Raw genomic sequence first — 13,215 nt, 5'->3', positions numbered from 1 at the left:
TAAATAACATTTTTTTAATTGAATTTAAGGTATTCAAAATTGAAAAATAATTTATTTTACAAGATGATTCTGAATTCGTTCAAAATTAAAGAATGAATAGATATTAGTTTTTAAAATTATTTTCAATTATGACTGCCCCTCAAGAGAGGGGCATCTTAAATCAATTAAAATTTAAAAATTTATTTTTAACCCATTCAATTTTGAATTTTGAATTAAAAAAAAATTTCGTTCATTATTAGCAATATTTGGCCGTTCATTAAAAACAATCCATTTCTTACGGAACTAATATCGAAGGGGGTGGATGAGGGAAGTGGAAAGTCGAGAATCGGGTGAAGACACAATGCAACTCATGAAATAAAAAAGAAGGCAACAGTAATTTTAATTTCACTTACATGTCGGCCCCTTAGCCCGTGGTGCGGCTAGGGGGGAGAAAAGCTGCTGTCGGGTACAATAGGTACGGTAGATCCGCGTGGGCGTCGCAGAAATCTTTATCCCCTGGTGTGGAACTCGCGTTACCAAAGCGTCGCGAAAGAAGTATAGTTCGGGTGAACGGACAGAGCGAGACTGTCCGAAGGCGTGCTATCGCTCGGGCGACTCTGGTCCTCTCGGGGAAGTCCGCCCCCCGTCGATCGCGGTCCTGCTACTCTTAGTTGCAGGGCCACACCGATCCCGAGTGTTAAGTAACAGTTTTGTTATAACCCCCCCTTCCCGCGGAGGTTTAGGTATATTCCTGAACTTTGTGTCAATTCCTTAGCTGCTCCAGTTTTCATCCATAATGGTCTGCTTCTGTGAGGAGAAAAAAAACAAATAGCGGTGGGGAACAAAATATTGTCTGGAGTCAGGGCAGTTTTATTTTAGGATTCTTTTATTATCATAAAAGTTTGTAGGATTTAATATATATATTTTTATAATATAGTATGTAGTTTTATTAAAATTTTTTTTTCTTTTCCCTTTTTTTAATCCATTCCTCAACTTCTCTTGCTCTCTTTTCCCTGTACTCTCTCCATTCCTCTGTTATTTGTTCTTCCTCTTCCCTTTTCTTCCTTTCTTCCTCTGCTGCCATCATTGCCAGTACTCTTTGCCAGAGTATTGCCCTTTCGATTTTCGCTCTCGTCTCCTCCTTCTTTCTTCGCCTTTCCTCCTCTTCAGCCCTTTTCCGTTCCATTTTTTTTGTTTGAAATTATTGTATATGAACCAAGTTTTGTTGTTGAAATTTTTGAAGTGTTCTAGTCGTGCTTTTAATTTTAATTCTGTTCATTTTTGTGACATCATCTGGGGTGTTGCCTAGCCTATCCTTGTACTTGGTCCTCTTTCGGCATCTTCCTCCTCCTGTGGATCCAAGTTTTTGAATGCGCTGCGGATGTAGCGATCCCTGAACGATCTTGTTGAGCCAGATCCACGCTGGGCAATTTGCTAAGTGTTCCTCAAATTTTTGTTTGTCTGCCGAATTTTGGAAGAGGTAGCACCTTACTTCTAGTTCAATTTTCTAAAAAAAGAGGAAAAAAAATGTTTCTACTGTTTAGACTTGTCTTTGGATTCAGTTGTGTGTGCTATGCCATTGATCCTTGCCCCCTGCCAATACTTAGTTTCTAACCCTTAAAGTCTCAAGTTCTTGTTAGTTTTTTTTGTGTGCATTAGTTATTTTCTAGCTTAAAATCATTTATGTTCCATTCGCTTATGCTCTTTCCTTTGAGGTTTTTTAATTCATAGATCGTTGTGGAAATATTTTTCCTAATAATATATGGACCTTCATATTGGTCTATAATTAACCTGATTTTCTATCTGCTTTATTTGAAAGTCTAATTGTTCTTTTTAATACCTTATCTCCTATTTTAAATTCTACCGGTCTTCTTCTCAAATTATATTTATTCGCTTGTCTTTTATTAGCTATGTCCAAATTTTTCTAGACTTCTTCTTTTATAATTTGTAGCTTCCTATGTATGTCTGTCCATTTATCTACGCTTTGAAACTCTATTTCGCTTTCGTTTTAGAAACTTTTTTTTAGGGTCTGTAGTAGTTCTAATTCGCGACCTAAGTTTTAAAATATTGGGTTAAACTGTATTGATGAGTTTTCGCTAGTGTTTTCGCGAACTGTAAATCGTCTATGTGTTCATCACATGTGGAATGATCGTCATCTAGGTAGGTTTTAATAATTTGTTTAATTGTTCTGTTATAGCGCTCGGTTGGGTTTGCTTGGGGGTAATATTTAGGTGTTTTAGTATGTTTAATACTGAATTTTTCGGTTAATTTTCTTGATGTTTTATTGACAAATTCGGTGCCATTGTCGGCGTGGAGGATCCGCGGCGTTCCCTAACGCGAAATGACACGTTTGTGGAATTCCGACTCTATTGTTGTTCCGTCAGCTTTTCTTATCGGAATTATCTCAATCCATTTTGTAAAAAGATCTTACAAAAACTAGTAAATATTGGTTTTTTCTCTTTTTTGAAATCGGTAATGGTCTCATGATATCTGCAGCAATCATGGTCCACGGTTCTTCAACGATTCTTTTTCCCATCAGCCCTAATTTCGGTTGGTTACTCAGTTTGGTTCTTTCGCACGTTTTAGATTTTTTAACATATTTGATTATTTCTGGATACATCTCTGGCCAGAAGTAGTACTCTGAAATTCTCACGTACGTTTTTTCGGAACCTAAATGTCCTGCTTGTAAGTCAACGTGATTTTCTTTTAAAACCTGTGTTCGTAATTTTTTGGGTACGACGAGTTTCCATGGATTAGAGTCTGGTAAAAGAGTAGATTTTAGTGGGTCAGTTTTGTAAAAATAGAGTTGCGACTCTCGGATTCACCATTTTTCGTGTTCTTCCGGTCTTTTTGTAACTTGTCTTATTTTTGTAGAGTACCATTTGTCCGTTTTGTCGTTAAGGGCATGTGATACTTAGAAAATTGTCGATTTTACCAGTTTTAGGTTCCCCCGACTTTTTTTTAGAGTAATAAATATTTTGTCTTAAAAACTTGGGAAATGATAGCGAACATGCTCGCAGACGTCCCCGCACACTGGTTTTGTGGGTTAATTCAAAAAAGTTTTAATTTAGCAAAATGTGCTTAAATTGCATAGCGCTTAGGAAATAGTATCGATTTTTTCAGTGTTAGATTCCCCGGCTTTTTCCTAAGATGAGGAATATTTTGCCTTCAAAATCTGGAAAATGATAGCGAACATGCTAACGGACGTCCCCGCACACTTTTTTGTGTTTTTTTATCAAAAAATTTTTGATATTGCTAACAACGTGCATGTATATTTCGAAGTTATGTGTGTTACAATTCACCCGAGCGCTATGCTTCCAAACTACACAATATTTTTGGACGAAAACTTTGGACTTACGAATAAACATAGTAACTAATCTCCCGGAACTAACCTTGTTTGCAGGCAATCAAAAAAGTTTATTTCCTAAATAATTTCCAGATTATCGGAAAGACAGAGATGAAAAACGACGTAACCTCAAAATAATGCATATGCATAAAATTTTCGGAGTGGCTATTTCGCCATACAATATGTCGAAATAGCCTTCGGTAGCTTATTTCGACATACAATTATGGCAAAATAAGACGGTATCTTATTTCGCCCATCGGAATATATGCAGGAGGAGGATCATGACCAAAGTAAGGGAAATTTGTTATTTCTTATTATGTGGTAGATTCTAATGAAGAAATTATCATTAAAAGGGCAATTGAAATTGCACCAGCGTAAAAACACGTGAGGCGAGTTAACCTCAAAAAGGCATGGTTTCGACCACCGCCGTTAGGTGGCGCAAATATCGAATGCGCAAAATTTAAATTTCATTATAACTTGCTATTATAGTTACGAATGAAAGATTTCAATTTTAAGAAGATAAAAATAAATTGTTCATTTCAGATCATGCAACTGCAAGTCACATAATCATTCGCCTTTTAATTGCAGATCTCGTGCCCACAAAAACGGTTTAAACCACATAAAAATTATAGAATATCTATTTCATGGAATTAAACATGTAAGAAACAAATAATAAAAACGTGGAGCATTTGAGATAATTGCCATATCATATTTTTAGAGAAACACTGTAATTTTCAATATTTTCACTTTTCTCATCAAAAATGTCAAGATTTTAATTGAATAATTTTTAAATAAAATAATCTTTTAATCTCAAATTTTCATCAATTTTGAAGCAATTATAAGTCAGAAACAATAAAAATGTAACGATTTTGAAGTTTTTTTAAAACTAATCACTTATTACGTAAGTCTTTTAAAATAAATAAATGTTTAATTGTTATATATAGTATTTTGTTACCTATTCAGTGGGATTATAAAACGAAATTGTAACGTCAAAAAATGAGAAATTCCGTATATAATTTCTTTTTAAATTGTGATAAGTTAGAATGAATTTCAATTACTTTTTTAATTGAATAGATTTCTCTGTTCATAATAAAATTGCGAACTTGCAAAATGTCAAATAAAAAACAAAATTTTAATATAAGGAATTTTAAACAGTTTTTTAAAATCATTTTTGAAGACTGAAAAATATTGAAAGAAATTTTCAACATTGAAAAATGCAAGGTTTAATTTGAAATTGAAAATAGGTTAATTTGAAATTGTACAAATTCGTTTTCATTACATTTTGATTTTTTAAATGTGCTATTGTTTAATTTGCAACTCTAAAAATTTATGAATGTTTAACTTAGATCTTTTTTAAGTTCAAGACACTAAGTTTTAAACATTTTTAATTATTAAGATCGTTGCCGTATTAAAAATTATAATATAATATAATAATAATATAATTATCCCAATAATATTACTGATTATTTTTTTACTAACGTTTCTTAACAATTGAAAAAATGGTTAAATTTCAATAAATTATAGCTTACCATTCCAGGCAGAACATTCTCTACAGCTTTACCTTTTACGTTTTTGAGAGTAAATTTTTCTATGATTGAAATCGTGAAAACAATATTTTAAAAGAAAATTTTTAACAAAACATCAGCAGAACATGGTTCTTTCGAAAAAAGTAATTCACGATTGATTTAAACTGCAACACTTTTTTAATGTTTAGTATGTAAACGAAATTAAAAAAAAAGAATATTTTTTCATTTTGCGGCAAGAATATTTCATTTTTTAAAATTGCTTGCCTTTCGTTTTTCAGAGTCGAAAATTGCTTCCAATATGTTTCAGTCTTCAAAAATGATTTTAAAAAACTATTTAAAATTCCTGTTTTTTTTTTAATTTTGTTTTTTATTTGACATTTTGCAAGTCCGCAATTTTATTATAAGCAGAGAAATCTACTCAATTAAAAAAGTAATTGAAATTCATTCTAACTTATCACAATTTAAAAAGAAATTATATACGGAATTTCTCATTTTTTGACGTTACAATTTCGTTTTATAATCCCACTGAATAGGTAACAAAATACTATATATAACAATTAAACATTTATTTATTTTAAAAGACTTACGTAATAAGTGATTAGTTTTAAAAAAACTTCAAAATCGTTACATTTTTATTGTTTCTGACTTATAATTTCTTCAAAATTGATGAAAGTTTGAGATTAAAAGTTTATTTTAATTAAAAATTATTCAATTAAAATCTTGACATTTTTTATGAGAAAAGTGAAAATCTTGAAAATTACAGTGTTTCTCTAAAAATATGATATGACAATTACCTCAAATACTTCACGCTTTTATTATTTGTTTTTTACATGTTTAATTCCATGAGAGAGATATTCTATCATTTTTATTTGGGATAAACCTTTGTTGTGGGCACGAGATCTGCAATTAAGAGGCAAATGATTATGTGAATTGCAGTTGCATGATCTGAAATAAACAATCTATTTTTATCTTCTTAAGGGCATATGATACTTACAGTTTTCCCGGCTTTTCTTCCACAAAAATGAAAATTTTTAAAAACTGAATTCGGAGATGCTATAAAATATCATAACGGACGTCCCCGGACTCTTTTTTAAGGGATAATAACAACAAAATTTATTGTGCTAAATAAAAATGTTATGTATATGCATTATTTTCAGGTTACGTTGTTTTTCATCTCTACCTTTCCGATAATCTGGAAATTATTTATGAAACAAACTTTTTTGATTGGCTGCAAACAAGGTTAGTTCCGGGAGATTAGTTACTATGTTTATTTGCAAGTCCAAAGTTTTCGGCGAAAAATATTGTCTAGTTTGGATGTAACGCTCGGGTGAATTATAACACACATAACCTCGAAATATACACACACGTTGTAAGCAATATCAAAAATCGTTTGAGTAAGTATGGTTCCTAATCCCGTATTACTCGCATCGGTTTCGAGTAGGAAGGGTTGAGTAAAATCTGGGCATATTAATATGGGTGCTGATGTTAGAAGGTCTTTAATTTTTTGGAAAGCCTCATCTTGTTCTAATCCCCAATCCCATTATTATTTTTTTAAGTAATCTGTTCATCGGTTCTATTGTTTCGACAAAGTGTGGGATAAATTTTCTATACCAACTTGCCATCCCTATTATGCGCTGTAATTGTTTAATATTTTTAGCTTTAGGGATTTCTAATATTGGTTGGATTTTTTGATCATCTATTTGCAATCCCTTAGCGTTAACTTTAAAGCCTAAATATTTGATTTCTGAGCAGCCGAATTCACCTTTGTCCGGACTGATCACTACATTTACATCATTTATTTTATCTAGTACAATGTTCAAGTATGTAAGTATGGAGATGCTCTCGAGGGGTTGAAATTTGTTGCTCGTGGGGATGCTTCTTAGGCTAGGGATGTTTTTTGTAGAATTTGTTACTGGGGTTTGGGCATTTTTTGTTTTTTGGGATTGGTTGGAGTTGATAGGTACTAGGGGGATTTCGCTATCTTTGACTGTCGGAATATTGTTCGTAAATTCTCTAGTACTTTTGAAGTTAATACTACCTCCAAATTTCGCTTTATTATTATTATTCTTAATTTCTTTATTTTCCGATAATGTTTCTTCCCTAATATCACTCCTTTTAGTTTCCTTACTTTCTTTTCTTACAGTGTCAGGTTTATTTTCAGCTTTAACCTCGGTTATTGGGATGGGTAGTGCGCTTGAATGAGCTTCCATAGGATAGCGGGTGGGGGGACTTCCTGGTAGCCACCAAGTTTCTGAGTCATAATCGAGGGTTATCCGTAGGGTTTTCATCATGTCCATACCTAAAATGCCTACGGAGTTTAACTTTGGGACTAACCTGAATATCGCGAGTTTAGTGTGTTCACCGATTTTAATTGGGATTACCACTTGCCCAATTATATGAACCGTTTCACCGTTCACAACCATTAATTTTCGCGAGACGGGTTTAAAAATTGAATAATTGGAATTCTGAATTTTTTCGAACAATTCCTTGCCAGCGTACGAATGTGTGGCACCTGTACCAACCAAAATTCGAAATAATTTATTTTCGAATTTTGTCATGAAATGAAAACGTATCGCCGTCGTTTCCTCTTTGTCCGAAATCAATGTTGCCGGCGTTTCGGTATTAAGTTGTATTGTTTTTTGTTCTAATACCCGCCCTTCCAGTTTCCCTGGTTGGGAATTCGATCATTGGGCTATTTTGACCTTCAGTTGAGCCTATTGTCATTTGATTAAACTCTGGCAACATTTGATTGTAAGGATTGAATGGGTATCTTGGTATATTGTTTGTAAATCTGGTTTGGAAGTTTGATTGAAATCTAGGTTGAAAATTTGATTGGAAACCAGGTGGGAATGTAGGTCTGAAATTAGGCCTATAATTTTGTTGGTATTGGTTTGGGAAAGGAAGAAATGAAAATCCGAATCGTGAAAATGTAAATTGATTTTTATATGGTTTTTTACTTTGATTATTTTGGTTTCCGTTTTGGTTATCCTTTTCAGTATTTTCATTTTCCCTTGAATTATTTTCCAAATTATTTTTATCCCTGTTACTATTGTTACGCCTTTCTTCGTTTTTGTCCTCAATTGTTGGTTCTGTTATTTGTAAATCTTGCCCTCTAACTTTCGACTTGGCTGGCATCTAAGTGCTGTAAAATATCGCGGTCATTTATTTTATAACCCCTTTTAAGTCCTTTTAATTCCTCTAAGAAATGCGCAGGACTATCGTCTTTATTATTGCGAAATTTAATTGGCTAATTACTCATAATTTGAAACGGCGTTTGTATCATGCCGAAAGAAAAATAGGTTGGTGGAATTGTTTGGTTATTTTGATAATTATCGTATTCGTAATCTGAGTCCGAATTGTTAATGTGTATTCGCGAACGTCTGTTTGACCTGTCATTTGTTTTCATGAGTCTGCGTGTTCTGTTTTGGTATGAGTAGGTTCTGTCCTCTATAGGTTCGCTATCATCCGTATTTTGTAATTTCAAATTATTGTTTCTTGTTCTGCTACAGTTTTCAATATTATTGTAAGATAGTTGACCAGGTTGTTTTCAATTTTCTCGCAAATCGAACTGGACGAATTGCCTGGTACGAGATTGTTCGGTTCTATTATTTCTAATATTTGGTTCCATTATTTTCTCTCCAAGTTCAAAAGAGCTATTTCCTGGAGGGTCTAGTCTAATCCCTAAATTGTTTGCCCTTTTTCCCCTTTCTTTAAAAAATCTTTCCTTTTGACGGTTCATGAATTTATTGAATTCTATACTTTCTAAAAGTTCATCGGTTTCCGAAATAAACCGTGTATTGTTCTCAAGAAATGAATCACGTTGAAATGTTTTTTTGTTTATTTCTGGCCTTATTTTCTTTATGGGTTATGGTCCGTCTAGGTTTGGTAAATATTCGTGATCCCAAAAGGGTGTATCGTCGGTGGGGTCAAAGGTTCTATTTCGATTTTGTGTTAGGTCTGCCGTTGTTGGTGGAGTTAATCTGTCCTTGTCTATTATGTTTCTCATTGGGGTTTCTATGTTTTTTCTGACGAGACCTCTACCGCGACCTATCGATCTATTGATCGTTTTCGGGATTGTTCCCAAATTTCGGGGTGTGTTTGGTACCATATTTATAATCTTTGGTTTTGTCGCGACCTTATTTAAATCCTTTTTTTGAATCGGAAGTGCAGTTGCACCTTCTAAATCTAAGCCATCGTGATCGCTTTGTGTATTGGTGGGATTAGGCATTTTTACTTTGATTTTTCCCGATCTGAGTTTCATTTACTCCTTGATCACGTTAAAATTCGTATTTTTAGAACACCCTATGTGGATATCCACTGTACTCCTTCAATCGAGAAAATTCTATTCTTTTTGATGTCTCCTAGTTGGGTTTGTATTAATGTAACACCCTATATAAGTTTCTATAACATGTTCCCGCGTTTTATTTTAATTTCGATAGTGACACTTGGATTTATTTTGAACATTTTCATTAGAGATTTTAATTTGATATTAAATTTTCACCGAGTTCGAAAATATGTTTATTTTCATCGTGAGGCTCTTGTTTATAAGATACGTCGCGTGACCTCGCGCGATACCCGCAAGTAAACTCGGTGCACGTGCGAGCCTGTTTTTTGCGCATGAAAAACTTGTTAGTTACTGCCAGTTAGAATATTTTGGCTACCCTCAAATGAAGCACCTTTTCTATTTTAGGTTTTCTATTTCCTTATACCCTAAGCCCTATAATTATGGTTTTAAAATTCAAATTCGATTTCCAAAACATGGTTCTGTCGAACCTTTCATTTTCGCTTTCATTGATAGTACATCCCGAAATATCAGATTTTGAGCAGAGTTAATTTCACTGAAATTTTTCGAAGCTTTTAGTTCGAACTACTTCGCTAATACTGGTTCTATTTTTAAAACCTCTAACTGATATTACTAATTTTGAGCTGAATCTTCTTTTCCCCCTTTTATGGGTTTTAAATTTTCCGTTAAATTCCTATCAATTATTCACTTATTAATTCCCCGCATGCGCGTCAGATAAACGGCACATCAATGGGTTATACATGATAGAAAACAAATCACTTCGGAAACCAAATCATATCGGAAAACAAATCGCATAAAAAAATACATTATATCACATAGTAAATTACATAAAACAGTAGATAAATCACATGATCAATACACATCATGAACAAAATCAGAAAAACGGCATGGCAGGTAAATCATATAATCAATATAAATCCCAAACAAAATAAGATAAATGGCATGGCAAGCGGATTGGATCGTCTAAATACAATTATCCGTTTGGAAAGGCAAATGCGATCAATTCTGAGGCAAATAGATTAAGGGCATGCAAACAATGAAGTTCAATTATTATAAGAGTCAAAACAGTGAGAGAGTAAGTCAGAAGTATTCTTTCTTTTAATTTTGAAAATGTCTCCCCTTTTTTATAGCTGGTTTGGTATTATGGAGAGAAAAGTGTGGAATTTTGATTTGGGCGCCAGATATTACGGAACTAATATCGAAGGGGGTGGATGGGGAAAGTGGAAAGCCGAGAATCGGGTGAAGACGCAATGAAACTCATGAAGTAAAAAATAAGGCAACAGTAATTTTAATACCACTTACATGTCGGCCCCTAAGCCGGTTCCCCTGGTTTTGGCACTCGCATTAGCAAAGCGTCGCGAACGAAGTATAGTACGGATGAACAGACAGAGCGAAACTGTCCGAAGGCGCGCTATCGCTCGGGCGACTCGGGTCCCCTCGGGGAAGTCCGCATTTTGAATATGTTGTGAATATTTGAATTCTAATAACTGATAAAATGATAACCTAAATTATCACAACACTGTCCAAGTTTTTCTTTAGTGTGTGATATTGTTTAAACTAAAATAAAAAAGGTAATTATTTAGTTTGTAAAATATAAGGAAAAATCTTTATAAAAATATATAATTTTCTGGGAATTGGTTAAGTTTTTAAAATTTATATTATTTAACTATTATTAATATGAAATTGTATATACACCATTAAGCCATTTCCCTTTCGGGGTAGTCGTGACTCACTCGGTGAGGGAAAGGAGTAATGTGTGGAACGGATAGAGAATTTTCAGATTGATCCAGAATTCTCGTGTTATTTATGTAAATGGCACGTTCGTTCCGCGACATTGCTGCGACCCAGGTTCAAGCGGTCAAGGTCTTTTGTTTATTTGCTGCCATACTTTCCTATCCTGGCATACTTCTCTAGCTTCTTTTATGTCCATGCATTTTTTCATGCAGGCTATCGTGTTTCTGTGACTTCTTATGTCTCTTCTAACTAGGGTTGCATTCACATATCTAACCATTCTTTCCGCGGTCTACCTCTGGGCACGCTGCCATTTACTTTACCTTGATACAGTTGTCTCGTTAGTCGTTCATTTGGCATTCTCTCAACATGCCTGAACCATCTTAACCGATTTCTTTCCCATGTATCTACTAGCGGCTTTCCTGCACCACATTATTTTAGAATTATCTCGTTACTTACTTTGTCCATCAGAGTTTTCCCGCATAATATGCGCATGAATCTCATTTCAATTGCGTTAATTTTACTCTTAACTTTTTCTTGATAAGTCCATGTCTTGCTACCGGATAGTACACTCGGTACAAATATAGAATTATGTATTGCTATTTTAGCTTTATTTGATATATTTTTACTTCTGATAAGGGGACCTGCTCTACTAATAACCTTCTTACCTTCGTTTATTCGTCTATCTAATTCCTCATCTATCTTCCCGTCCCTAGTAAATAAGCTACCAAGATATACGAACTTATCAACTTATTCAACTTTCTCATCATCTAATAAAATATTGAATAGTGTTTTATCACTTTTTCCTTCGAACACCATAGTTTTTGTTTTATTTGCGTTAATTTTTAGGCCCATGCTCTTAATGCTTGCATCTAGTTTATTCAACATTCTTTGTAAGTCTTCGATTGACTCTGCCATAACAACCTTATCATCTGCGAACGCTAACCCACGTAGCCTTACTGTTTCGAGATCCACACCCTCTTCGTCGAAAAGAGCCATTCTTAAACACTTGTCCATAAGGGCATGTGGCACAGCTAAATGCCTATATTACCGACCTCACTTTATGAGTTCACTGAATGTTTTTATGATCCTAAGAACTTTTTTTGTAAATAAAATATCGAGCTGAAACGTTGGAAAATGTATTAGAGAACAATAAAGTACGTTTCGGTACTGTATTTTATAAGGAACTTCACTGAAAATTATTTCATCTTTTTTCTGAACTTCGACATTTTGTCATTTTTTGAACGTTCGAACTTTTTTTATACATAAAATATCGGTCTCAAACTTTGAAAAATGCAAGAGCCGAAAGAAAACTATGTTTAAGTACAAAGCTTAATAATAAAAGTTGTAAAAAAATATTTCAACGATCAATCCCATCAACGTTACCGGCTGATGCCGATGGGATTGATAGGTGAAATGTTTTTTTTTACAACTTTTATTATTAAGCTTTGTACTTAAACGTAGTTTTCTTTCGGCTCTTGCATTTTTCTAAGTTTGAAACCGATATTTTATGTATAAAAAAGTTCAAACGTTCAAAAAATGTCGAGGTTCAGAAAAAAGATGAAATAATTTTCAGTGAAGTTCCTACCAAAATTCAGTACCTAAACGTACTTTATTGCACTCTAATACATTTTTCAAAGTCTCAGCTCGATATTTTATTTACAAAAAAAAAGTTCTTAGGTTCAAAAAAATATTCAGTGAACTGATAAAGTGAAGTCGGTAATATAGGTATTTAGCTGTGTCACATCCCCATGAATAATATAAATAACCATGAAGACATAACGCATCCTTGTCTAACTCCTTGAATAATATCGAAACAGTCACTCAATTTCCCATTCACCCTCACACTCGCTTCGCTACCCGTATATATTGTTTTTATAGCTTGTACGAGTCATCCATTGACTCCAAACTCTTTCAGGACTTCCCAAAGTTTACTTCTATCTACCTTGTTAAAAGCTTTTTCTAGGTCAACAAATGCACAGAAAACTTTTTTTCCTACTCTCAAACTTTTTTCTGTTATTTGCATTAATCTAAATATTTGATCCGTACATGACCTTCCTGGCATAAACCCACTTTGAACTTCCCAAATCTTTGCTTCTGTTATATTCATTACCCTACGAATAAGTATTTTTGAGTATATTTTACTTACGGTACTTAATAAGCCAATCCCTCTGTAATTATTGCAGTCGCTTTTATCTCCCTTTATTTTGTATATTGGTACGATAATAGCTTCTTTCCAATCGTCTGGGACGTCTCCCATCTCGAAACATAAATTTATCAATTCGCACAGTCTATGTGGTATGCACTTGCCACCGTGTTTAAGCATTTCA

The 13,215-nt window shown here is 33.7% G+C and overlaps 1 protein-coding gene across 1 annotated transcript; it reads right to left on the bottom strand.

Moving 5' to 3' along the window:
• Nucleotides 1-902: 902 nt before the first annotated feature.
• LOC117180220 (cancer-related regulator of actin dynamics homolog) lies at nt 903-10,531 on the bottom strand. The gene is made up of 2 exons (XM_033372605.1): nt 10,457-10,531; nt 903-1,486 (listed from the first exon to the last, which is right to left on the bottom strand). Exon 2 carries the CDS (start codon nt 1,163-1,165, stop codon nt 929-931), a length of 237 nt encoding a protein of 78 aa, XP_033228496.1. The 5' UTR covers nt 1,166-1,486; nt 10,457-10,531; the 3' UTR covers nt 903-928.
• Nucleotides 10,532-13,215: the final 2,684 nt, after the last annotated feature.

Source organism: Belonocnema kinseyi, chromosome 9 (assembly GCF_010883055.1).
Source record: "Belonocnema kinseyi isolate 2016_QV_RU_SX_M_011 chromosome 9, B_treatae_v1, whole genome shotgun sequence".
Lineage (NCBI taxonomy): Eukaryota > Metazoa > Arthropoda > Insecta > Hymenoptera > Cynipidae > Belonocnema > Belonocnema kinseyi.
The sequence above is the reverse complement of the archived record's forward strand: the minus strand, read 5'-3'. Positions and strand labels throughout refer to the sequence as shown.

Coding starts and splice junctions, on each gene's coding strand:
- LOC117180220 (XM_033372605.1), bottom strand. CDS start 1,165: ATGGAACGGAAAAGGGCTGAAGAGGAGGAAAGGCGAAGAAAGAAGGAG.